This window comes from Triturus cristatus, chromosome 9, assembly GCF_964204655.1.
Source record: "Triturus cristatus chromosome 9, aTriCri1.1, whole genome shotgun sequence".
Taxonomy (NCBI): domain Eukaryota; kingdom Metazoa; phylum Chordata; class Amphibia; order Caudata; family Salamandridae; genus Triturus; species Triturus cristatus.
The window spans coordinates 75,320,889-75,344,837 of record NC_140592.1 but is presented as its reverse complement, the minus strand read 5'-3'; the positions used below and the strand labels follow the sequence as shown (position 1 = coordinate 75,344,837).

At 47.4% G+C, this 23,949-nt stretch overlaps 1 protein-coding gene across 3 annotated transcripts in view; it reads left to right on the top strand.

Annotated features, from left to right (window-relative positions):
• Positions 1-354: 354 nt before the first annotated feature.
• The window catches only part of GRIP2 (glutamate receptor interacting protein 2), a 687,757-nt gene continuing 664,162 nt past the window's right edge, over positions 355-23,949 (top strand). The window contains exon 1 of one of the 3 annotated variants that reach the window (XR_014968484.1): positions 355-589. Coding sequence is in view for 2 of the 3 variants with exons in the window: in XM_085624444.1 (XP_085480570.1) it covers positions 436-589 (154 nt within the window). In the remaining variant the exon portion in view is untranslated. The remainder of the gene's footprint in view (positions 590-23,949) is intronic. The other 2 variants (XM_085624444.1, XM_085624443.1) reach the window with 2 other exon arrangements.

The window sequence follows — 23,949 nt, the reverse complement described above, 5'->3', positions numbered from 1 at the left end:
CGGAAAAGGGTACGGCAAGGAGGAAATAAAAGCGTGGAGAAGGAGGGAGGAAAGGAAAGGAAGAAAAAAAAGATACGTAAAAAAAATAAAACTGGGAAAGGAGTGAAATATAGGCGAAGAGATGATGAGGATATAACAACAACAGGAAGGAAGTGGTGTGGATTGAAGTGAAGGACGACAAGAGGGAGGCAGGAGGAAGAAGGAGGCTGTAAGGAGGGAGGGAGAGAAAAAGTGAAAGAAGAAAGAAAAGGAAGCTAAGAAAGAGGTCACGGAGGGAGAGTGAAAGGGAAGAAGGAAAGGGGAAGAGAGGAGAAGGAAAGGTGGAAGGAAGAGAGGGAGGGCGAAAGGAAAAAGAAGTTGAGGAAGGAAAGGGAAAGAGAGAAAGACGGACATTAAGAAGGACGCTAAGCTTTGATTTTTCTTGGGTCCAAAGTAATGAATAAAGTTAACAAGATCTTGAAAAATGTCAAGAAGCCCTCGCGCAGGAAGCGGGGTAAGGAGAGGAAGGCGCAGGAGGAAGAGGAGGATCTGGAGAGCCCGGAGGACTCGTGTGAAGACAGCCTGTGCAGCCTCAGCCTCTGCGTGAGCGGTAAGGGGGTCTCCATCTTACCAGCGGGGGGCACGGGGAGGCAGCGGCCCTGCAGGCCGCACAGGGATGCGCCGTGGGATTGGGTGGAACTTGGGAGACGGTACACATTCTAACAAAATGGCCTCACTAAGACGGGGGAGGCGGAATTTCATGGCCAAAAAGAGAGGGTGTGATGTTATGTTGTGTTATGTGTATTTGTGAAGTGCACAACTCGTATCCTGGTGCTGAAGCTGGAGCTGTTTGGGCCGAGCCAGGGTTGGGGTAGGTGAAGAGCCAGGTCTTCAGCTTCTTGTGGAGTTCAAGAACTGAGTGTGATGCTCCGCTGTGCAGGGAGAGTGTCCTGGTGCTGAGGCAGGAGCAGTATGGCCCGAGCCAGGGTTGGGGTAGGTGAAGAGCCAGGTCTTCGGCTTCTTGTGGAGTTCAAGAACTGAGTACGATGCTCCGCTGTGCAGGGAGAGTGTCCTGGTGCTGAGGCAGGAGCAGTATGGCCCGAGCCAGGGTTGGGGTAGGTGAAGAGCCAGGTCTTCGGCTTCTTGTGGAGTTCAAGAACTGAGTACGATGCTCTGATGTGCAGGGAGAGTGTCCTGGTGCTGAAGCTGGAGCTGTTTGGGCCGAGCCAGGGTTGGGGTAGGTGAAGAGCCAGGTCTTCAGCTTCTTGTGGAGTTCAAGAACTGAGTACGATGCTCCGCTGTGCAGGAGAGTGTCCTGGTGCTGAGGCAGGAGCAGTATGGCCCGAGCCAGGGTTGGGGTAGGTGAAGAGCCAGGTCTTCAGCTTCTTGTGGAGTTCAAGAACTGAGTACGATGCTCCGCTGTGCAGGAGAGTGTCCTGGTGCTGAGGCAGGAGCAGTATGGCCCGAGCCAGGGTTGGGGTAGGTGAAGAGCCAGGTCTTCGGCTTCTTGTGGAGTTCAAGAACTGAGTACGATGCTCCGCTGTGCAGGGAGAGTGTCCTGGTGCTGAGGCAGGAGCAGTATGGCCCGAGCCAGGGTTGGGGTAGGTGAAGAGCCAGGTCTTCAGCTTCTTGTGGAGTTCAAGAACTGAGTATGATGCTCTGATGTGCAGGGAGAGTGTCCTGGTGCTGAAGCTGGAGCTGTTTGGGCCGAGCCAGGGTTGGGGTAGGTGAAGAGCCAGGTCTTCAGCTTCTTGTGGAGTTCAAGAACTGAGTACGATGCTCCGCTGTGCAGGAGAGTGTCCTGGTGCTGAGGCAGGAGCAGTATGGCCCGAGCCAGGGTTGGGGTAGGTGAAGAGCCAGGTCTTCAGCTTCTTGTGGAGTTCAAGAACTGAGTACGATGCTCCGCTGTGCAGGGAGAGTGTCCTGGTGCTGAGGCAGGAGCAGTATGGCCCGAGCCAGGGTTGGGGTAGGTGAAGAGCCAGGTCTTCAGCTTCTTGTGGAGTTCAAGAACTGAGTACGATGCTCCGCTGTGCAGGGAGAGTGTCCTGGTGCTGAGGCAGGAGCAGTATGGCCCGAGCCAGGGTTGGGGTAGGTGAAGAGCCAGGTCTTCAGCTTCTTGTGGAGTTCAAGAACTGAGTATGATGCTCTGATGTGCAGGGAGAGTGTCCTGGTGCTGAGGCAGGAGCAGTATGGGCCGAGCCAGGGTTGGGGTAGGTGAAGAGCCAGGTTTTCTGTTTCTTGCAGAATTCAAGAACTGAGGAGGTGGTTCTGATGTTCAGGAACAGGCTGTTCCAGGCTTTAGGAGTGAGGTAGGAGAAGGCATGAATGCAGGAAATGGTTCTGCACAGGGACGCTGTGAACCCCCGCTTTAGCAGCTTCAGCAGGGGTGGGGCTCATCATGGGCCTGTTCTGTCTGCAACTCAGCAGACACATGCGAATAAATACTTCTATAAAGGAATAAAGTGTCCATAGAAGAGAAAGCAGAAGCAAGGTAGAAGGAAAGATGAGTAAAGATGGAAGGAATATTGAATGGAAGGAAAGGTGAAAGGATGCATGGATGAGTGGGTTCGATTGATGAGTGGGTGAAAGAATGAGTGAATGGGTAGATGGATGAACAGGTGAAAGGATGGTTGAATGAGCGAGTGAATGGTTAGGTGGATGGACAGATGAAAGAATGGCAGAATAAAGGGATTGATAGATGAGTGGGTAAAACGATGGGTGAATTGAATGGCAGAGTGGCTGAACAAATGGATGGGTGAATGGCAAGGTGGATTAATGTATGATGGGTGGATGGCAGGATGGATGGGCAGCAGAGTGCACAGAGAGCAGAGTGCATACAATGATTACAAAGTAAATGGATGGATGGCGGAGTGGATGGATGGCAAAGGGGATGGATGAATGGATGAATGCATGAGTGACAGGATGGATAGTGGAAGAATGAATAATTGGATGGATGGTTGGATGGCTGGATGGATGGACAGGAGAGTGGCTGGATAGATGCAAAGTCAGATAGAAGGAGTGAATGGATAGGTGTGAATGGATGGATTGATGGCAGAGTTGATGGATGGATGGATGAAAGAATTAATAGATGGCAGAATGCAAAGGTGAAATAGTGGTTATCAGAGGTTGGATGGAAGGGTGAAAGGATGAATGGCTAGATATTTGGGTGGAAGAGACCTGGGAGCTCTTCTAGGGAGGACTGGGCTCACATGCTTTGCTTGCTTGGTGCCATCAGTGGTTTACTTCAAAGTGGGGACTATTTTATTTATCTGGCTACTCCCTTGGTTCTGCATATGCAGGGGGGTAAGAAGAAGGTGTCTGGTGCCTTGTGAAAGATTATGAGTTTCTAATAAAAAACGAAATAATTTCTGAAACTTGGATTTTACGGTATCTACTTGGGTGGATGAGAGAGCAATGTTCTTTGTGTGGCAGATGTGTCCTTCAAGTTATCAAGGTTGGTGACACAAAGGTAGCATTTATCAGTAAAGACAAGTGCATTGCATTGCATTGCATAGCACATTTTTAAAAAAAACGTCTGGAGTGCCCAGGAGAGTAGCAGAGTTAAGCTAGAAAGAGGCAATACCCCTAAGACTTCAACGTTCCCACTTTTAACCTAGATCACATCTTTCTTTCATCAGTCTCTTTCTAGACTCTTGCATGCCTCCCAATCAGTGGGTAATTTGTAAACAAAATAAGTGCCTGGGTCCTTGTTAGGAAGCCACTGCAGCTTGCACCACCCATAGTCATTGCAAGTGCTGCCAATGACAGTACCAACACAACTACTAACCATCACGCTCCTACAAGTGTGACAATTTAGACTAGTCCAGGCCTCCAAAGCTATAAGAATGGCTTGGGTGGCAGGTTTTAGTCATTTTGAGTGTGGGTTGAATTCATAAACAGCTGTTCTTGTGCTCAACTCTAAATTAGACAAACAGCGCCCCTTTGTGGCAAACTGTTATAAGTGCCAGTGTTGACAATTAAGTGCAGGTGCCCAGTACTGGAAACCCCAGGCTCAATTTAAGCACTGCTGCCCATGCAGTCTCACTCTCGAGGAATGGTGCAGGCCGACAGTCCGTGCCCCGCTCTCTCGTTCAGGAGATGGTGGAGGTTGGCAGTCTTCCCCGTGCCCCAGTCTTATGAGAGGATGGTGTGGGCTGGCAGCCCTCGTTGTGCCTCAGTCTGAATTCTAGGGGATGCTACTATCAACTATCTTTGTACACTAGTCTCATGAGAGTGCGGTGCAGGCTGGCGGTCAAGACTGTGTGGCTGGTACCACTGACAGCAATAGAGTCTTACTCTTGGACAACAGCATAGACTTGAAGGCCTGATTGTGCAACAGTCTTACCTCTGCCCTGTGCCCCAGTGTCACATTTTTGTGCATGGCACAGTCTAGCAGCACTACATTTGCTACATTCTAACTCCTTTGGGGTGGTGCAGATTTGCTGCCCTTTCTGTTGCACAATCTAATTTCTTGTTGATGGCCCGGCTGGCAGCACTGATTGTGCTGCAGAATAATTTGTAGGCAACAACACTGGCAGCCCTTTCTGTTTCCTAGTCTCACCTCTGAGTGATGGTGAAAGCTGACAGCACTGATGCAACTGCAGACTCACACCCAGATGTGGCCTGTGAAGGTAAGAGCGTGGGAGATGACAGACAACGACGAGCTAAACATACATTTTAAAAAATGAAAACCACTTACCTTGCGTTTGCTGCATCGCCAAGCCCCTCATTGTCATCGGTGGACTCCCCCACCCCACCCCACCTGCATGAGCCACGCCTGCTCACACCTGGAGGGTTGTGTTGGTTGGCAGCTCATTCCTCACTGCGGTCTCATTCCAAAAGAAGGCTCTGGCCATGCCCATCTCATTTTTCAGTATCATCCCTGGTTTGGCCATAATCTTACACCTCAAGTAAGGTGTTGGTTGGCATCCTTTATTGTCCAAATAAATATATCTGGGCTGGTACTGTAAAAACGAGACAGACACACACACACACACACACACACACACACACACACACACACACACACACACACACACACACACACACACACACACATATATATATATATATATATATATATATATATATATATATATATATATATATATATATATATATTAACACCCAATAACACATGCTATTTACAGTAACTGTACTAATATACACACTTGTACACATTTATTATTGCAGAGTGCAAATGTCATTTTCCAGCTTTTTACTGAAGTACAGTAACATTGACACAAGAATAACAATTTCTGCTACCTCACAGATTGCATATGTCACAGGAAATAGCTCTCCTAAAAGTCACAAGGTCTCTGCAATGTGATTTTACCATGCTGCAGCAATTTAGCCCTTTGCATCCTGGTTTTGGTTAAATATATTTTATTAAAACAAGTGCACGACAAAATACCATTGGATGAAACATATCTGCAGAGGTGCAGAGTATAATATGCTATTTCTTAACATTCTTGAGTGTAAGGAGGGGCCATGGCTCATTTTATTTTCCTTGATTCTTGGTCCGATGTTAAATATCTTTGTTTATGGCCTCTACATATAGAAAGAACAACATAGCATGGAGTAATATGCAAATAATTACTATTGCTGAGGGAGGTGAGTAGAATCATGACATACTCGAGGCTTCCTCGCTCATGATTCTATGTGTATGTATGTCGCAAAAAATATTTTCTTATGGTTTTACTGGTGTTGCATCCCACCACAGGACTGCCCTTTTTGTCCTCGATGTGAAATTTTGAAATTGTGTCCACCCCTAACAAAGAGCAAAATAAGTGGTAAATCTAATCCAAATTATTTTAGGATCTCAGAGTGATTATTGTAATGCTCTGTACCCTGTTCTCCCTAAACAAACATCGCAGAAACTACAACTTTTTCACAACATGGCAGCCAGGGGCATGTTGGACCTTCCTCAAAGAGCTTGTATCTCTCAACATCTTGGCCATCTACACTGGTTGCTCATTGAAAAAGAGCTGTCCATCTGTGACAAGGCTATCTTTCAAACAAGCCTGGATTTGTCCCTGGATCTGGGACCATAAGTATGAACGCATTTTCTCAGAGACACAGAATGGGTAAAACCCTTTGATATATCCCTATACCTGTCTGAAATGTGCACCCTGCTACAGCTTGTTTGCTGGCTCCTACCAAAATGTGTATGGTCAAACTAGGAGAAAACTCTTTTTTTAGGTCTCGCCTAGCAGCGCGCATGCGCTGCGTAGGAAAAGACCTTTAGCTAGGAAAAGATCTTTAGCTATCGATTCCGTTTTGCTGCCAAAAATGTGCACGCATTCCATTGCTTTGAATGGCAACGCGTGCACGTTTGGCGATTTCCTTGTGGGAGTGAGCTTTGAAACCATCTATTTGTAATGAACAGATGGTTCCTGCTCGCTCCCGCAAGGGAAACAGGCACAGGCCCCCTCCTCTCTCCCCTCCTCATTCAGCGCGAGGCGCGCGCGCTTGTTTTCTCATGTGGCTATAGAAAGCGCTTACATCTCATCTTCATCTCATTACAGACCAGGGCCCTTATTATGCAAACAGCACATGTCCTATTTTTGTGCTGTGCACACCTTTTAAAACAATGAAAATGCACCGCATTAGAGTGAATGGGCTGCCGCCAGGGCAGCCGCGAACTCACTCTACTCTGGGGCAGCGCATTTCTGTAGAAAACTGAGCAGCTGCTTTGAAGCCGCTCCGTGTTTTCACAGTGCAGGCGGCAACCTACCTGTAATTTTAAATGGGTTAGAGATACCCTTGCAGGTGGGTGAGGTGTGACTGCATCTGCATGCAAGGGGATGCTTGGGGGTTCCAGGGGATCCCCTTTCCCCCCTCATAGGACTGCTATCAGGGGCCCACTGTCAATGTGCCTCCTGAGAGCTTCTTTGCCTCTGCGTCAGAGTCGTATTACAGGCAAAGGGATACCCTCATTTGCATGGGGCATGACCCCATGCAAAGGAGGAAACACCCTCTGAAGATAGCGCTGGCGCTTTATGAGCACCAGAGCTATCGCTGTTACAAAAGGGGCAAAAGTGTTAGCGGCGCCTTCTGTAATACTGAAGTGCCTCAGGTTGTGCACAAAGCGGGTCCAAACGCCCTTTGCGTCCTGGGGCACTTCTACAATATGACCCCTGGTGGCATCTTAAAAACTGCCGTAAATGTATCTTTTTGCTGTTTCACCCAGCCTTATCATGGCGATATTTAGTGCCAGGATGCTTTTTTGGTAATTGCAAGTTCACGAAACACACAGTAGAAATAGAAACAATGTGCAGCGGTGAAGCCGTATTTACCGTGAAATACTGTGGGCAGAACACAACCTCGAGGCAACCTGAGCTGTATTCACCCAGAAAGACTGAAAGTACTATATTTCCTCCATCCTTTTAACCTAAGCTATATTCACCCTGAAAGACTGCACGCACCATACCTACTCACCCTTTTAACCTAAGCTATATTCTCCCTGAAAGACTGTACGCTCCATACCTCTCCATCCTTTTAACCTAAGCTATATTCTCCCTGAAAGGCTGCACGCACCATACCTCTCCATCCTTTTAACCTAAGCTATATTCTCCCTGAAAGACTGCACGCTCCATACCTCTCCATCCTTTTAACCTAAGCTATATTCACCCCGAAAGACTGCACGCACCATACCTACTCACCCTTTTAACCTAAGCTATATTCTCCCTGAAAGACTGCACGCACCATACCTCTCCATCCTTTCAACCTAAGCTATATTCACCCCGAAAGACTGCACGCACCATACCTACTCACCCTTTTAACCTAAGCTATATTCTCCCTGAAAGACTGCACGCACCATACCTCTCCATCCTTTTAACCTAAGCTATATTCTCCCTGAAAGACTGCATGCACCATACCTACTCACCCTTTTAACCTAAGCTATATTCTCCCTGAAAGACTGCATGCACCATACCTACTCACCCTTTTAACCTAAGCTATATTCTCCCTGAAAGACTGCACGCACCATACCTACTCACCCTTTTAACCTAAACTATATTCGCCCTGAAAGACTGCACGCACCATACCTACTCACCCTTTTAACCTAAGCTATATTCTCCCTGAAAGACTGTAAAAACCATTTATCATTCTAATGACCTAAGTTATCACCCTGTAAGACTGCATTCACTACATATTATCAAAAAAAGTAAGCTCTGAATCGTAATATACCAAAGAATCAGGGAAAAGCAAGAATTGGCCAACATAGCATGTGACACCCATAATCAGCTGTCCATGCAAAATTCTTGGAAAATAAAGCCATTAAATAGAAAGGTCATAAACAGGTTCGAATGCCAAAAAGGGAATGTATCCATCAGAGGTGGTTAAAATAAATAATTTTGAGTTGAGTAATCATTTCCTTCTGTTCTCGGTGCCAAGAGACCAGACAACTAGTATATGTGTTTCAATGTGCAAAAAATGTATTATTCAAAGATGTACAGCTTTTAGGAAAACCTTGACTCAAAGACAGGACTTCACAAAGGAACCATTGAAAGACCGGCGGATAGCTGGATTAATCAACATATAATATTAGAACACTTGATTTAAAGACAGACGACCTGCACACCAAACATGTGTGGATGCAACCCTTGTCCCAAAACTGTACTGCGTTCCCAAATGTAAGATGTAAATTGGACTAGAAAATATGATGGATGAAGGCATGGGAATATCGGAAGGCTTTGTCCCCCCTTTGAGGTATTCTCAACACGACATGAAGGAGTTACCTATTTCTGTCCCTCACTTGAGGCTGTTTACCCTTCTCTCCATGTCACTCTAGTGATGGAAGAAAGGAAAGCAGACAGGTGTGTCTTTGTAGCAGGCTCACGCCAAGGCGACGGAAGAGCGTTGGGCTGGTCCATGAGCGAGGGATATTGGCTGGGGCAATCCTCCGCTGGCTCACCAGGGAGGGTGGCAGTAGATATGTCATACCCGCCGCACTAACTGTTGCACAGGGAAGGACAATGTAGGATTTAGTAACCACGGTACTGTCAAGGAAGTGTCTGAATGAAAACAGGGTCTAAGGTGAGGATTTAGTTGGCGTAGCGCCGGTGAAGGAGTCATGGGGCTATTGTGGATAGGACACTTCTGCACAGGTCGTGAGGCTATAGATACTAGGGCACTGGTGAAGGAGTTATGAGACTGTTGTGGCTAGGGCACTTCAGGAGAGGTTGTGAGGCTATAGGGGTAGGGCACTGGTGAAAAGGGCGTGAGAGTATAGAGCTGAGGCACCAGTTAAGGGGTTTTGAAACTAGGCGTTATGACACTGGTGAAGGAGTCATAGGACTATTGTGGTTAGGGCCCTTCTGCATTGGCGGTGGGGCTATAGGGGCAAGCATTGGTGAAGGGGTCAGAGACTATTGTGGCTAGGGCACTTCTGCATTAGCTATGAGGCTATAGGGGCAAGCATTGGTGAAGGGGTCAGAGACTATTATGGCTGGGGCACTTTTGCACAGTCTGTGAGGCTATAGGGGCCTGGGCACTTCTGCACAGGCTGTGAGCATATAGGGGCACTGGTAAAAAGGGCATGAGCTGAGGCACTAGTGAAGGGGTCATAAGACTAGGGGTTATAACACTGGTGAAGGAGACATGGGACTATTGTGTCTAGGGTACTCCTGCAGATGCCGTGAGGCTAGAGCACTGGTGAAAGGACATGAGAGTATAGGGCTGAGGTACTAGTGAAGTAGTCATAAGACTAGGGGCTATGACACTGGAGAAGGAGTCATTGGATTATTGTGGCTCGGGCACATCTGGAGAGGTTGTGAGGCTACAGGGTCAAGCATTGGTGAAGGGATCATAAGGCTATTGTGCCTAGGGCACTTCTGCACAGTCTGTGAGGCTATAGTGGCCAGGGCACTTCTGCACAGGTCGTGAGCCTATAGGGGCTAGGGCATTGGTGAAAAGGGCATGAGAGTATAGAGCTGAGGCACTAGTGAAGGGGCCATAAGACATGGGGTTATGACACTGGTGAATGAGTCATGGGACTATTGTGGCTACAGCACTTCTACAATATTCGTGAGGGTATAGGGGCTAGGGCATTGGTGAAAAGGGCATGAGAGTATAGAGCTGAGGCACTAGTGAAGGGGCAATAAGACATGGGGTTATGACACTGGTGAATGAGTCATGGGACTATTGTGGCTACAGCACTTCTACAATATTCGTGAGGGTATAGGGGCTAGGGCATTGGTGAAAAGGGCATGAGAGTATAGAGCTGAGGCACTAGTGAAGGCGTCATAACACTAGAGGTTATAACACGGGTGAAGGAGTCATGGGACTATAGGGGCTAGGGTACTTTTCACTTCCTTTTTTCAAAACAAAATATTTATATTTTTAATTGACAATTGGCCTTAGAAGTGTATCTAAGCAATTGTTTGCTTTATGGCAAAGCAAAGTGTACATAAGAGTAGGCAAGTGACGGGAACTGCACTGTGGGCTGCAGGAGTGGAGGCGAGTGGTATCTGGGGGTCAGTGCCCTTTCTAAGGCTATTTACAATGAAGATATAGGTGATAGGGCACGGGTTAAAGCACAGGTAGGAAGCAATGGCAGTGGAATGACAGTGGTGGCTGAAGCAGAGGTATAGTACCGAATGCTTGTAGCCTCTAGTGCACTGAACATGGGAAGGGATGGGGCAACTGTCACTAGACAAATGGTACATTGCTTAGTGCATGAGTTGCTATCCAATGGGCACAAGGGGGCTAGTACCAGCGGGTGGCGCAATGAGTTAGACGCTCTCCGCTGAGAAACACAGTCCTCTGTCTTCCATCCTTCTGAGATCAGTAAAGTGACAACCAATGCATTGGGTAATAACAGTACCTACTGTTTACAGCACTTAGAAACAGCAGAAATGAATACAATAGTTTATGTTATTATTATTATTTTTATTATCATGATAAGTTAAGCATTGGAGGCCTTTGGCACTGGATACCGCAGGGAATGAGGCAAGAGCATCATACATTAGACATGTAGTAGGGTGGGTACCTCACGCCATGTCAGACACAATTTCCAGTCCTGGGCTTTTACCTTATAAATTTATGCTATCAGGAATGATTGTCTAATTATTTCAATTGAAGCAAAGCAACTCTGGAACTCTTAGAATTCACTATGGTGTCAACAGAAAGTCCAGGCCTGGAAACAGTGCCTGTGATGACATGGAGTAAAGTGGCCACTATACAGTGTGTGCCCTGCCCAGTGGGAATGCCAAGAGTGGGAAACAGCAGGGGTTGTGCCGGCTCCACTGCTGCATGCATGTGCAATAGATTCAACCAGAGAAGGGAACCCGATCATGCCATACAAGATGCAAGCGGCATGTTGGGTCTAGAACACAGCAACCTGACAGATGGAACATGCACTTGAGAAGATGATACACTGGTGGAGGCAAGGGCAGGAAGTAGTGGCTATGTTGGGGGTGTAGCACATTACCAAGCAAATGTGAGAAACAATGAAAGTGTGTTGGGACTGTAATGAATGCCAAGGGTGGAATTGATCCATAAGCGGAAGAGTGTATTCATGCAAGGAAGGTGTGGCATGGTATTGTGGGGATTCTGTGGTGCCAAGCAAAGAGAAAGGAGCACTTGCTAGACATAGACAGGCAATTGGCAATGGACAGAATATTGCTCTGATTGGGCAGGCAGTGAAAACTTGCTATTGACTCTCTCTACTTGACTAATTGTCACGTGTATGCCTGTACACCCTGCATACATGTTAGGAGAGTTTGGATGCCTGCTTGCGACTGTAGTTGCCATTCCTGCAAGCATAACGAGCTTGAGTGCATTGCAAGGCTGTTCTTTAAACTTCTTGTTTTCCAACTCTTCTCCTAATAAAGTCGTGGAGATGGGAAACTGTGTATCGTCCATCATTGAACGTCGCCAAAAGACCTTTTAGAACCTCATGAACGGATTGGAGGGAGCACCCTCTGCAGTCCCACACCCGGCTCACTCAATATGGCTTGGACAGTGGAGGCTGGATGGGTAAACCTAAAGGCCTCGCCTCTTGACGAATGTGTGATGACAGAGGGCGGGTGCTCCCTCCGACCAGACCATGAACTCCGAACAGAATTTAGTCAGGTGTGCGACTATAGAGGGTGGCCCCTCCAACCCACTCATGAGGTCCTTACAACATCTAGTTGGGTGTGTGACTGCACAGACGGTGCTCCCTCCGACCTGACCGTGAGGTCCTAACAGTATCTAGTTGGGTGTGTGATTGCACAGATGGTGCTCCCTCCGACCTGACCGTGAGGTCCTAACAGTATCTAGTTGGGTGTGTGATTGCACAGGCGGTGCTCCCTCCGACCTGACCATGAGGTCCTAACAGTATCTAGTTGGGTGTGTGACTGCACAGACGGTGCTCCCTCCAACCCGACCATGAGGTCCTAACAGCATCTAGTTGGGTGTGTGACTGCACAGATGGTGCTCCCTCCGACCTGACCGTGAGGTCCTAACAGTATCTAGTTGGGTGTGTGATTGCACAGCCGGTGCTCCCTCCGACCTGACCGTGAGGTCCTAACAGTATCTAGTTGGGTGTGCGATTGCACAGACGGTGCTCCCTCCTACCTGATCATGAGGTCCTAACAGTATCTAGTTGGGTGTGTGATTGCACAGACGGTGCTCCCTCCGACCTGACCGTGAGGTCCTAACAGTATCTAGTTGGGTGTGTGATTGCACAGACGGTGCTCCCTCCGACCTGACCATGAGGTCCTAACAGTATCTAGTTGGGTGTGTGACTGCACAGACGGTGCTCCCTCCAACCCGACCATGAGGTCCTAACAGCATCTAGTTGGGTGTGTGACTGCACAGATGGTGCTCTCTCCGACCTGACCGTGAGGTCCTAACAGTATCTAGTTGGGTGTGTGACTGCACAGACGGTCCTCCCTCCGACCTCACCGTGAGGTCCTAACAGTAACTAGTTGGGTGTGTGACTGCACAGACGGTGCTCCCTCCAACCCGACCATGAGGTCCTAACAGTATCTAGTTCGGTGTGTGATTGCACAGACGGTGCTCCCTCCGACCTGACCGTGAGGTCCTAATAGTATCTAGTTAGGTGTATGATTGCACAGACAGTGCTCCCTCTGACCTGACCGTGAGGTCCTAACAGTATCTAGTTGGGTGTATGATTGAACAGACGGTGCTCCCTCCGACCTGACCATGAGGAGTTGGGTGTGTGACTACACAGACGGTGCTCGCTCCGACCCGACCATGTGGTCCCAACAGTATTTAGTTAGGGTAAGAAGTAATGTGTGTTTGTGTCCACGTTTCTTTTCACTATCACATGTGCAGTTCTCTTATGCTTGGCGTGGAGTGTCACTAGTGTGCCACATCTTGGATTGTGTTTTTGCATCATCAGCAATTACATTTGCATGAACCTATCACCTAGTACTATGCACATTTGACCATTACTACTCTTATTTTAATCTCTCCAAGGATGATACCAGGACAAGTGGGGAGGTAGGAAAGTCCTTGTCCCACGTGTGAGAGGTAGTAAGTTATCACAGGAGCAGAGATGCTTTGAGCCTTGAGGAATGCTCGTGACTTTTTAGGCACTGGTATGTCCCGAAACATGATGGCGGACTCAGGATGTCTGCACCATTATATCCATTATTATCTGTCACCTTATTTTTTAACCATACCTGAGGTCCCTCTAAATAAAGGGAATTTCCTCTTGTTTCTCTCCGGCTATTTTGAGAGTCTATCTGGATCCCGCCTTTGTCCAGTTGGTTGTTTTTATAGAACTTTCTAGCATCACCCTAGAAGCCGATGAAACATGCCACATGATGTGGGTGGGGCTTCCTCTTCCAAAATGTTGACGTTTTTCATTGACATTTGGTCCTAGAATGGTGTCTTAGTAATTGTTTCATTCACTGTAGCGTCTTGTGGTTGTAAATATTTTGTCATCGACATGAGAATTTAGACAGGTGGATTCGTTATCGATGCAATGACAATGTCAAGTACATAAGTGACAAGAAGTGGCTGTCAGGGTTTGACATTCCCCTCTGACATCACTTCAGGAGAAGAGAAGTTAGTGCCAAGACCAAATTCAGAGTGAGGTCGAAGAAGAGAAAAAAGCTGAAAGTTCTCTAAAATCACAAAAGTCGAGGTCAGACTTAGGAGGGTGGTACTCTGGACAGCAAGGGTGGGCACAGAGGGCAGATGGGTGTTGATTGTCCTCTGCCAATATAAGGGATGGGGCACGCAGATGTGGGTTATGCAGCAGTGAATCCAGGGCTGGTGGAAGGCAGGCAGAAACTGGAAACAGTGGGAGGGCATGATAAGGGTAGTATTTTGTGAGCAGTTATTTAAAGGCTGGGTTCAGGAAAAGCTCCATTCCCCCACACCCCACCTGTGCAGCCTCTGCACACCCTGTCAACTCACAACTAAAGAAGGTGTTCAGTCTGTTTCTCAAGGTCCTCTTTTACTTATTTTTTCTATGTCTACTCTGTAGCCACTTAAGAGACACCTTTACCACAGAGACCCCCATGTCATGGAGGAACCCTGCATGCCCTCTTATGAGATCAGCCAAAGCGGGCCTCTGACTTCCTGACACTGGCAGCCCCACTGGGGCATCAGTGGCCCAGCGGCAGGCACCCAGCAGGTGTACTGCAGACCCTCTTTCAAGACAGCAACCAGGTAAATGCACAGCTGCCACTAATGCATTAGGCGCAGAGGCCGGCCACGTGGAGGCCCACACAGCATCATAAATACGGGTACATTTAGGTAGTCAACTGGTAAGCAAGGATTGCCTCTTTGCTTTTCTTGCATTGGAGCACAAGCTCCTTTGCTGTGCCCATCCCACCAGCACGTGCCGCCCGTGTGCCCCATTCTGCCCTTATTTCGGGCAACGCTTCCGGGTTTTCCACGTGCCACCAGCTGGCAGGTTCTTTCTCGTTTTCCCGCCATTGCAGAGCACTCTCCCAAGTCCAGGCGGACGCTGCTGGAGTACTCGTGACACGCGGATGATGCGTTGCAGTGTGTAATATCAGACCTGGCAGCAGGCCTAACTAGCACTGCTCATCTCCGGGCTCTTCCCGTCCTCGCGGCGCCCTAACTACATCTACACGTGTCTATGAACCGGAGAGGGGTGAGCCGAGGAGAGAAGCCAGCTAGGGAAGGAGGAAGCACGCGGCGGAGCTGAGGGAGGGAGAGACGGGGCTACTAATGAAAGAGGAGGAAAGTGCGAGGCGCAGGGAGAAGCGGGGAGGTGAGATGGGCAGAGGCAGAGGAAGGAGCGAAGCAAGGAGAAGGAAGAAAGAGTCACTGTGGAGGCCGCGGGCGGGGGGGGGGCGGGGGGAGTTTAGTTACTGCGAGGGAAGGCACGTAAAAGGATCAAACAGCGAGGGCGCGAAGAGAAAAGGGAGAGGCTAGCGTGAGCCAAGGGCCCGAGAATAGGAGAAAACTAGTGGGAACCAAACCTGCGAGGTGACAGCGCCTTATAGGGGAAATGGAAGAGTCAGTAGTACAGAGGTGGGACTCATTGGAGGGGGGAGGGGCAATGCAGCTAATAGAGCGAAAGTGAGAGAGAACGAAGAGAACAAAACACGGGAGCGAGAGGGTGATTAAAGAGAGAACGAGCACGTGAGCGCGCTCGCGAGGGCAGGGGTAGCCAGGGGTGTTTTGAGTGAGGAAGAGCACGTGCGAGAGACTCGCAGGGGTGGCAGAGAGAAAAGAGAGAGAGAAGGGTCGTCTAGAGAGTGAACGGCAGAAGCGTGATCTGGAGTGTTTGTTTTTGTGTGTGAGAGAGATAGGGAGAAAGAGGTTGTGTGTGGCTCTGTAAGAGAGAAAGAGACGGAGGCCCAACGATGGCGGGAGGGCGAGAGTGTGGGGGTCGGTGCATGTGTGTTTGCGTGAGTGTCTGTATGAGCAGGACCGGCTTTAGTGCTGGTGGCGCCCAGTGCGACAATGTTTGTTGGCGCCCCCCCCCCCCCCCAGTGACCACCTCTGCCATGGATTCCCTTACTACCACCCTTTAACAGTGTCCCTCAAGTCTCCATAACCCCTCCATCTCTCAGATGCATTTAATTAGTTGTATAGCGCCACTTATACCAGTGTAGGGAGTCAGAGCACTTTACATCACATGCACACTACACAGAGACAATCAATCATAGGTGTGCAAATCATATGAATGTATAGGAAATGTTAAATAAGACAGAGGACTATAAGGTGTAGGAGTCACATGTCATCCATAATGGTAAACAGTATAGTTTACTAGCTCACTGTCTATGATAGGATGTTAACTTATTAACTGCAAGTGATAGAAGGATCTCTCGGACAAAAGCAATGACTCGCTGATCTAGTTAAATTATATGCATGATCTGCTGTTACAGGTTCTTTGCAGTAAGCACATTAACCATCCGCGCTACCCTAACATGACTCAAAACTTCCACTAGACAAACCTCCGATCTTTCTGTAGGAAGAAAATTAATCACGGAGAAATCTTGACATTTTTATTGACGGCTGAAAACTGCTGGAGGCCAGAACGCTGGTAGAAGGTGCTTTTAAAACTATTATATACTTGCAAACATGACGCCCCCACCTAAAGTCAGCACCCAGTGCGGTTGCACCGGTCGCACCGCCCTAGAGCCGGCCCTGTGTATGAGGGACAGAGCAGGGAACCAGAGAGACGTGAGACTGTGCGAGTGTGAGAGAGAGAGAGTGTGAGAAGGGGACTCTAAGAGGGAAAGGGGAAGAAGAGAGTTTGGCGGTACACGTGTATTTGTGTGGTTGTGTGAGAGAGAAGAGTCAACCAGAGAGAGAGAGAGGTGGGCCCAATGAGACAAGGGGACAAAGAAAAGGTGGGAAGAAGGAAACTGAGGAGAAGCACAGAAGGGAGATAGAAATAAGGGGGGGGGCACAAAGAGAGAGTGAGAGAAAAATAGAAGAGTGTCAAGAGGGTTTGTCTGAATATGTGAGGGAGAGAGAGATCAGGAGTACACCTAAGAGAGAGAACAGAGAGGAAGACAGTGAAAGAAAGAGGCCCACAGACCAGGGGGACAATAACGGGGAGCGACAGAGACTGGGAGATTGGGGAGCGACAGAGACACCAAATGGGTGAGAACAGAGGAAGTGAGGCAGAAAGAAAGAGCAGTCGATGGTGAGGGAAGGAGGCGAGTGAGACAGCTTGCATGAGAAAGAAATACTGATAGAGTGGGAGAGACAAAGACAAGAAGATAGAGAGGGGGAGAGAGAGGGAAAGGAAGACGGAACAAGACTTAAAGAGTGCGACAGCGAGTAAGATAAGGAAAAAGGGATGCATACATAGAAAAGAAAGAACTAGAGTGGAAATAGAGAGTGATCAGGAGATATATATATATATATATATATATATATATATATATAGAGAGAGAGAGAGAGAGAGAGAGAGAGATGAGAGGAGGAAAGAGAGAGGAGAAAAGGCAGTGAGGCAGACAGAAGAAATGGAGAATAAGTAATGTAAGATCAGACAATGAAAAATAAAGATATAGATAATAGAGCCAGGAATATCTGATGCAGTGGGCTGAGAGAAGGGGGGGGGGGGTGGGGCTTTGAGAATAATGAGTAATAGCAGAGCTTTAAATGCAAATATAGAAGTGCAGGTACTCACACTTTGAAGTACCCTTTTGCTCCTGAAGAGTGCAGGTACCCTCCCCCCCCCTCCTCCAGCGCCTTGGGACCCTCACGGGTGAGTAGCACGCTTACAATTCCTTGATTGATTGAGGTACTCTCCCTTTCAACTTAATAAGTACAGCTACTCAGTGCCTGTCCCTTTAAAGCACTGGGTAATGTATAAGGTGAGCAAGAAAAAGGGAAAACAGAAAACAAGTGAGTGAGTCTGAAAGTGAAAGAATCGGAGAGAGTCAGTGAAAGAGATGGGGAAGAGAGACTCAAGGGGAGCGGGGTGATACATAGAAAGGGTGTGAGAGAGAAATGGAGAGGGTGAAGAGAGAAAGACAGAATGAGGGGGAGAAAGAGAGAGACTGAGGCATCGTATTGACTGGGAGTGCACAAGAGAGAAAGGGATATGGAGACAGAGCAAAGATGTAAAGAGAGAGCAGCTGGGAAAAAAACAGATCTCTGGAAAGAGAATGGAAGAAAGTAGGAAAGTAGACATAGAAGAAAAGAAAAGAGAGTCGTGGAGAGAGACAGTGACGGAGGAGGAGAGACGCGGGGAGAATAAGGGGCGGTTGGGAAACAGTCACGTTAAGGAAGAAGGGCACGTGTCTTGGCTGGCGAGCGGGCGCCTGGAGACCAGAGGATTATTGACCTGGGGCTCAAGTTAACTCAAAGGCGCTCTAGTGGAAATCTCGCTGCAGAGGCGTCGATATTCCATTCCTTCACCCTGCTTAAAGAGCTGCGAGGACGTGGTTTAAGGAAGGGCAAATCAGGCCAAAGGTCAGAGGAAGGGGCGGAGCACCTGTAATGGAATGGGCAAGCTGAGCGGCATGGAATGCGCCCTGAATGCAGAGAGGCAGAGACTCTGCAGGCCACTGGTATGCATCAGTAGCGTAGCAAGGATGCCATGGACCCTGGTGCAAGCAAGGAAAATTACCTCTGACTGATCTTGGGGTAGTAAAATACAACACAATAAAATGCTGCCCGGTGCCACTGCACCAATTGCAGTTACGCCTCTGACATGCATCCATCCTTCCCCCGAGGGGCCCCGGGTTCTTTCTCAGCCATGGCCACATAGAATGTTCTATCGGGAGCTGTCACCCTAAAGTTGGAATAGAGTGGCCACACAGGCTTTTAGTTTAATACTCCTAACTATTGCAATCAGGTGCATTAACCCCTTCGATGCGCATGATGGAGCGGTTCCGTCATGTGCATCGGTTGCACTGTGCGTATGACAGAACCGCTCCATCATGGCCCCGCCCGCGCAATAGAACCTTCAGTACAGCGCGGTAATCCGCGCCGCGCTGAAGGGGTTAACCTAATTAGTTCAATCGAAGCAAACCAAAACTACAACACCCAGAAAGCATTAGCTTTTCAAATGAAAGGCCAGGACTGGAAATTGTATTAGTGAAGGCAAGGAGATAGTTGGCCACCCAGACGTCTGAATAAACAAGTTCTTATAATCATGGAGGTGGGTTTATCCATGAGTTAGGCTGGTTTGTGATACGTGCAAAATAACCTGTAGCAATGATGTGCACTGCTAGTTTTCTTCTTATCTGTTCTGACTTTTGCTAGTAGTTACTGCTAAGGTTTTCAAATTAATTTATGTGGTATTATCGAGTTTCAGTAATTTGTCGATGCAATCCTCTAAAGGAAGCTGTGCAGTAATCTAATTATCCTATAGTAACCTATTTCCAAGGCACTATGAATGCCATCCTAAGCACGCGATAAAGCATTTTGCTTACTTGGAGTAGTTGCAGTATGAGGTATTCTTTTCCCACTGCAAACTACCTGTGTTCAGAGTGGTTTCATTACTATGAACAGGAGAAGGCTGCTGGCATGCCATCGACAGACTTCTGTACGGTCAGACCCTATCCAAAGCATACACTTCAGAAGCAATGAAGGAAAGACTATCTTGCAAACTGGGAATACCTGTAGGAAAGGTATAGGCTATAAGACCAGCCGCCATTCATCCTTGGCCATACGAGCTAACCAGCTTTGATTCAGTAGTGGTTGACTACGTCATCATTAAATGCAGTTGGTAGTATGTTAATTTGTCAGTAGTAACTTGTGCCGAGCTTCCCGAAGGTAGTATGCACTGTATGGCTGCGATCATTAATTCATAATCCAGTTTTATCTGGACAGAATATTGCAACATATGATATACTGTTCATTAATGCAAATTATATTCTAATTAACAATGTAATTCAACAAATTCAAATGCCACCATCAGATTTTAACGCTGACATTCCAACACCGCTAACATAAATTAGTTTACTCGAAACAGCCAATGAGCTAACAGCGCAGTCCTTTTGAGAGAGGATCAGTGATAACCATAGATGATGGAAGTAGGGCTGCGGGGGGTGCTGCAGCACCCCAGAATAACCGTGCTGGAGTTCAGAAGGCGAATGAGCAATAAAGATGCCTCTAAAGTTTGTGTTTTTGTTGTTGCATTTGCTGTGTGTTTGAAGACAGAGGTCTAATGTCAGGCTATATCTTCTGACAAATTGCTGCTTATCCTTTTAACCCCTTCGCCGCGGCACAAATTCCGCCGCGGCGCTGGGGAGGTTCGGGTCAGCGCGGCGCCGCCATGCTCGTGACGGAACCACTCCGTCATGAGCCACGGGCGCGCTGTGCTCATGACGGAGTGGTTCCATTACGACTCCGCAGCAGCAGCGGCCGCAGCATGACGGAACCACTCCTTCATGAGCACACGGCACCCGTGGCTCATGACGGAGTGGTTCCGTCATGAGCACGCAAGGGGTTAACAGGGAGATTGGTGTTTACCTTTCTTTCTCTGACTCCAAAGCGAAGGGGGTTAAGATAGAGGATTTGGTTAACTGAACTATAGGGCAATCTTTCTGGGGTACAAGGAGTGTAGGCTGTAGTATGTCAGTTTTTTTCTAAAAACACAAATACGTGTAAATTAATACGTATCAGCATTTAGAAAAGCACAAAGGAAGCTTATTATTTTTGTGAATCTGAAGTGTGATGGATAGAAAGATTTTAGTAGGATCAAAACAGATCTAGACACTTTAATTGGTGATGTGGAAATGATAAATATTTGCTAGAACTTGATTTCCACACATTATTTGTGCGCTACATAGTTTTATCGTAAAACTGCACATCAGTGTGAATTTTGTGGCAATTTCAATGGAAAATGAGCTTTCTGTCAATGACAGTGCCCTTCCACACCATGCTTAAGTAATATATTTGTGACAGTGTGCTCCAAAGTGCACCACCGGCTACACCACACACTTAACACTCTCCTGCTGAATGGGCGTGGCTCATTTGCTATACTTGTTCTTTGTGTGGTGCTTGGATTTTTCCTATGACTTCAGTGATATAGCATTATCTGTGTTGTACGGGACCATTGTTCCTGTTCAATGACACAAGCCAATGAAAAATATGGGTGGAGAGTGGGGGGAGCTTCTACTCCATACTCGAATACAGCATGCCTCGCAAAGGAGCGCATGTGCTGCCCAGGCTCGACCTAAAATTGAGAAAAATAAAAAAATAATAAAATGGGTTTAAAACCTGCTTTCATTTTATTATCATTTTAATTTTCTTTTGCCGAGTCTTGGGGGTGGAGGGGGAGTGGTGGACACTGCCTTCACTGCACATGCAGGTTTGGCCTGTGGGTTTGGCCGGCTGTCTGAGGCCGGCCAATCCCACATGCACAGTGAAGCTCCCTCCAACCCCAGCGCCATTGCTGGGGTTGGAGAGTGCAGGCTCATGCTCCCAGTCTGTCCTGGAGCACAAATCATCAGTGCTCAGGCCAATCCTGAAACTTATCTCAGGCATGATTGGCGGCACCCGTACTCTAAAAACTGTTCCAACACGACTGATAACCACAGAACAAAATGGCCGACCTTCACGAGCACTGTCTCAGTCTAGTCAGATACTAATACTCAGCAGCTATAGAATGAGTAGTTAAGCATCACATTTGCTTGATTAACATTGGTGCTGTCTGTACAGGGAGCAAATTGAAGAAATCTGATCTGCATAATCAATCTAAGGACTCCTTTCTGTGCCGTGTGGGTCCTCGAATTCGAGCCAAGGTCAGGACTTTCTATTGGATTGTTAATTGTGTGTCTGATCTGTGCATTTACTCCACATTGAGTGCCTCACATCTGTGCGCAGAGGAAGCAGGCTTTGCTAACCAGTGGTTTATAAATTAATGACAAAAAAAGCTAAAACTAAGAATTATCCAGTGTACAATCTCATACTTTCAGAAATAAGTGTTGACACCCCATGTACTTTGATGAGCACAGAATGGGATTAGAGTTAAAACAGTATATTGTGGATCCAAGAGACATACGTTCTAATCCCGGCTTCCACTCTTGGCCACCACATCTTGTAATCCGAGCAACATTTCGATTTCTCCTGCCTGCATCCCATATTTACCAAACTGTGGCAGATAATATGTGGCACATGGAGAACTCAGTAAATATATGGCTATTAACAGAGATAATCCTGGCTTCATTTTCAAATAAAACAATCTTTATGTCGTTTTTGTCAAACAAATATTGTTATATTCACTTGTTAGAAGCCGGGAATTGATATTTTACAGGCCGAAATCAGACTGTTGCGTGCGATGATATTTTGTTTGCTTCGATGCCGTAGCTACATGCGCTGTGTCAATAACCATGAAAGACCTACCAAAAATATTGAGAGTAATATAAATGAGAATGTGTTGTTACTTTCTAAAATGATTAACATTGACAAAGCCAAAAAGCCCTACTATTTGGCTCTGTCAATGTTTTTTACGCCCTGCTGCACAGCAGCCGCACTTCTGTAAAACATGGCAAAAAACATTGTCAAAGCCAATAGATCTTGCATAGATGAGACCTATAGGCTTTCCCAATGCTTGTTTTTCCTGACCGGGCCAGATGGGGCAAGCAGCAAAGTGGGAGGGGGTGGGGCAAGCAAGAACACAGAGGGGTGGCAGAAAGGGGAAAGCAAGAATGCAGGATTGGCCTGTGCAAGCAAGAGGTGGGCAGATATGATGTGAGCAACAATGTGGGAGGAGGGCGGGATGGGGCAAGCAGCGATGTGGCAAGAACAACAGGACAACAATGACAATGGGGCAAGAAACGATGGAGGCAAGCAACAAAAGTGGCGCAATAAATAATGTTGCAACAACAACGGGGACAGCAACACCAATGCGAAGGGGAAGGTGGAGTCAGCCTACAAACAGATGCACTCTTCTGGAGTGCTACAACTCAAATAAGAAAGAGTACCCACTGAAGCACACACGCGGTGGATCTACAATGGGATGCAAAAGGAAGGGGTTCTTGGACCATCCTCCATAGGAGGGAATAATGCATGATGAGGATGTGAAGCCGGCACACGCAAAGAGATACAAGGAAATGAGAGCGATGCTGAAGCAAACCAATGCTTAACAATGGGCGGGCTCTAAGCCCCAAGTAAGCTAACAAAATGTCTCACAAGCGAGAGCGCATGGGCTGTCTCAGGCCAAACCTCATAAACCAGCCTGATGCACAAGAATGCAGTTTCACTAGTACGTGCGCGTTCATGGGGAACATATCGGGTACCAGCAGCATGAAATTTAAAGCTTTTCTTGATGGCAGAATCTGAGGCAGTCTACCCTAACCATCAATGGCCCCTTTTCATCTTTGCTATCAGCTATTAGGTTTGGGTTTTGACAACATAGCTGTCAAACAGACCTGTTGCTAACAGTATAAATAAAGATTGTTTGGGTCTGTCATTTCAAATATCGGCTTTCTTTGATCAGTCTCTTTCAGCTATTGGCATGAGATCTGTCAGTCGCGTCTTGGCTCAGCCTAGTGGAGTATTCATCTTTCTTCTACTGCTGTCAGCTCCACTCGCGTGCTTGCATGGAACTACACGAGGGACTACTTTACAACAGTAGCTCTCTGCCCCTCCTGCTTGCTCCCACCTGTTTGCTTCCCTCTAATTTTCTAATGTGGTATGTATTAGCACATTAAACCCAGACCTATTGGTTATGCCAGTGCTTGTTATATATTGCTGCATTGCCGGGTTTATCTTCTGTTTCCCAGTTGCACACCTAGTAGAATGAAGCCCGTGAGGCCAGGCAGGGCTGTATATGGGGATGTACAGAAAATTCTAAAGCAGTCGAAAACACGATGCTCATAAAAAAGCCCTTTATCAGATGCCCATAGTTTCAATGCGCTGCTGCTGCACTACTGCAACACTTCTAAACAGAGGTTTGAAATACCACTTCCTTTTCAACACAACCAAGTGCTTTATGATCTCATTTGAGACCGGATGTCTTGAGGTTACAGACATGCTTTCAATAGCGCCATCTAGTGAACGATTAGGCTCTTGTTGCTAAATACCTGTTATGCCTTCATTGTTTACTGAACATGATCA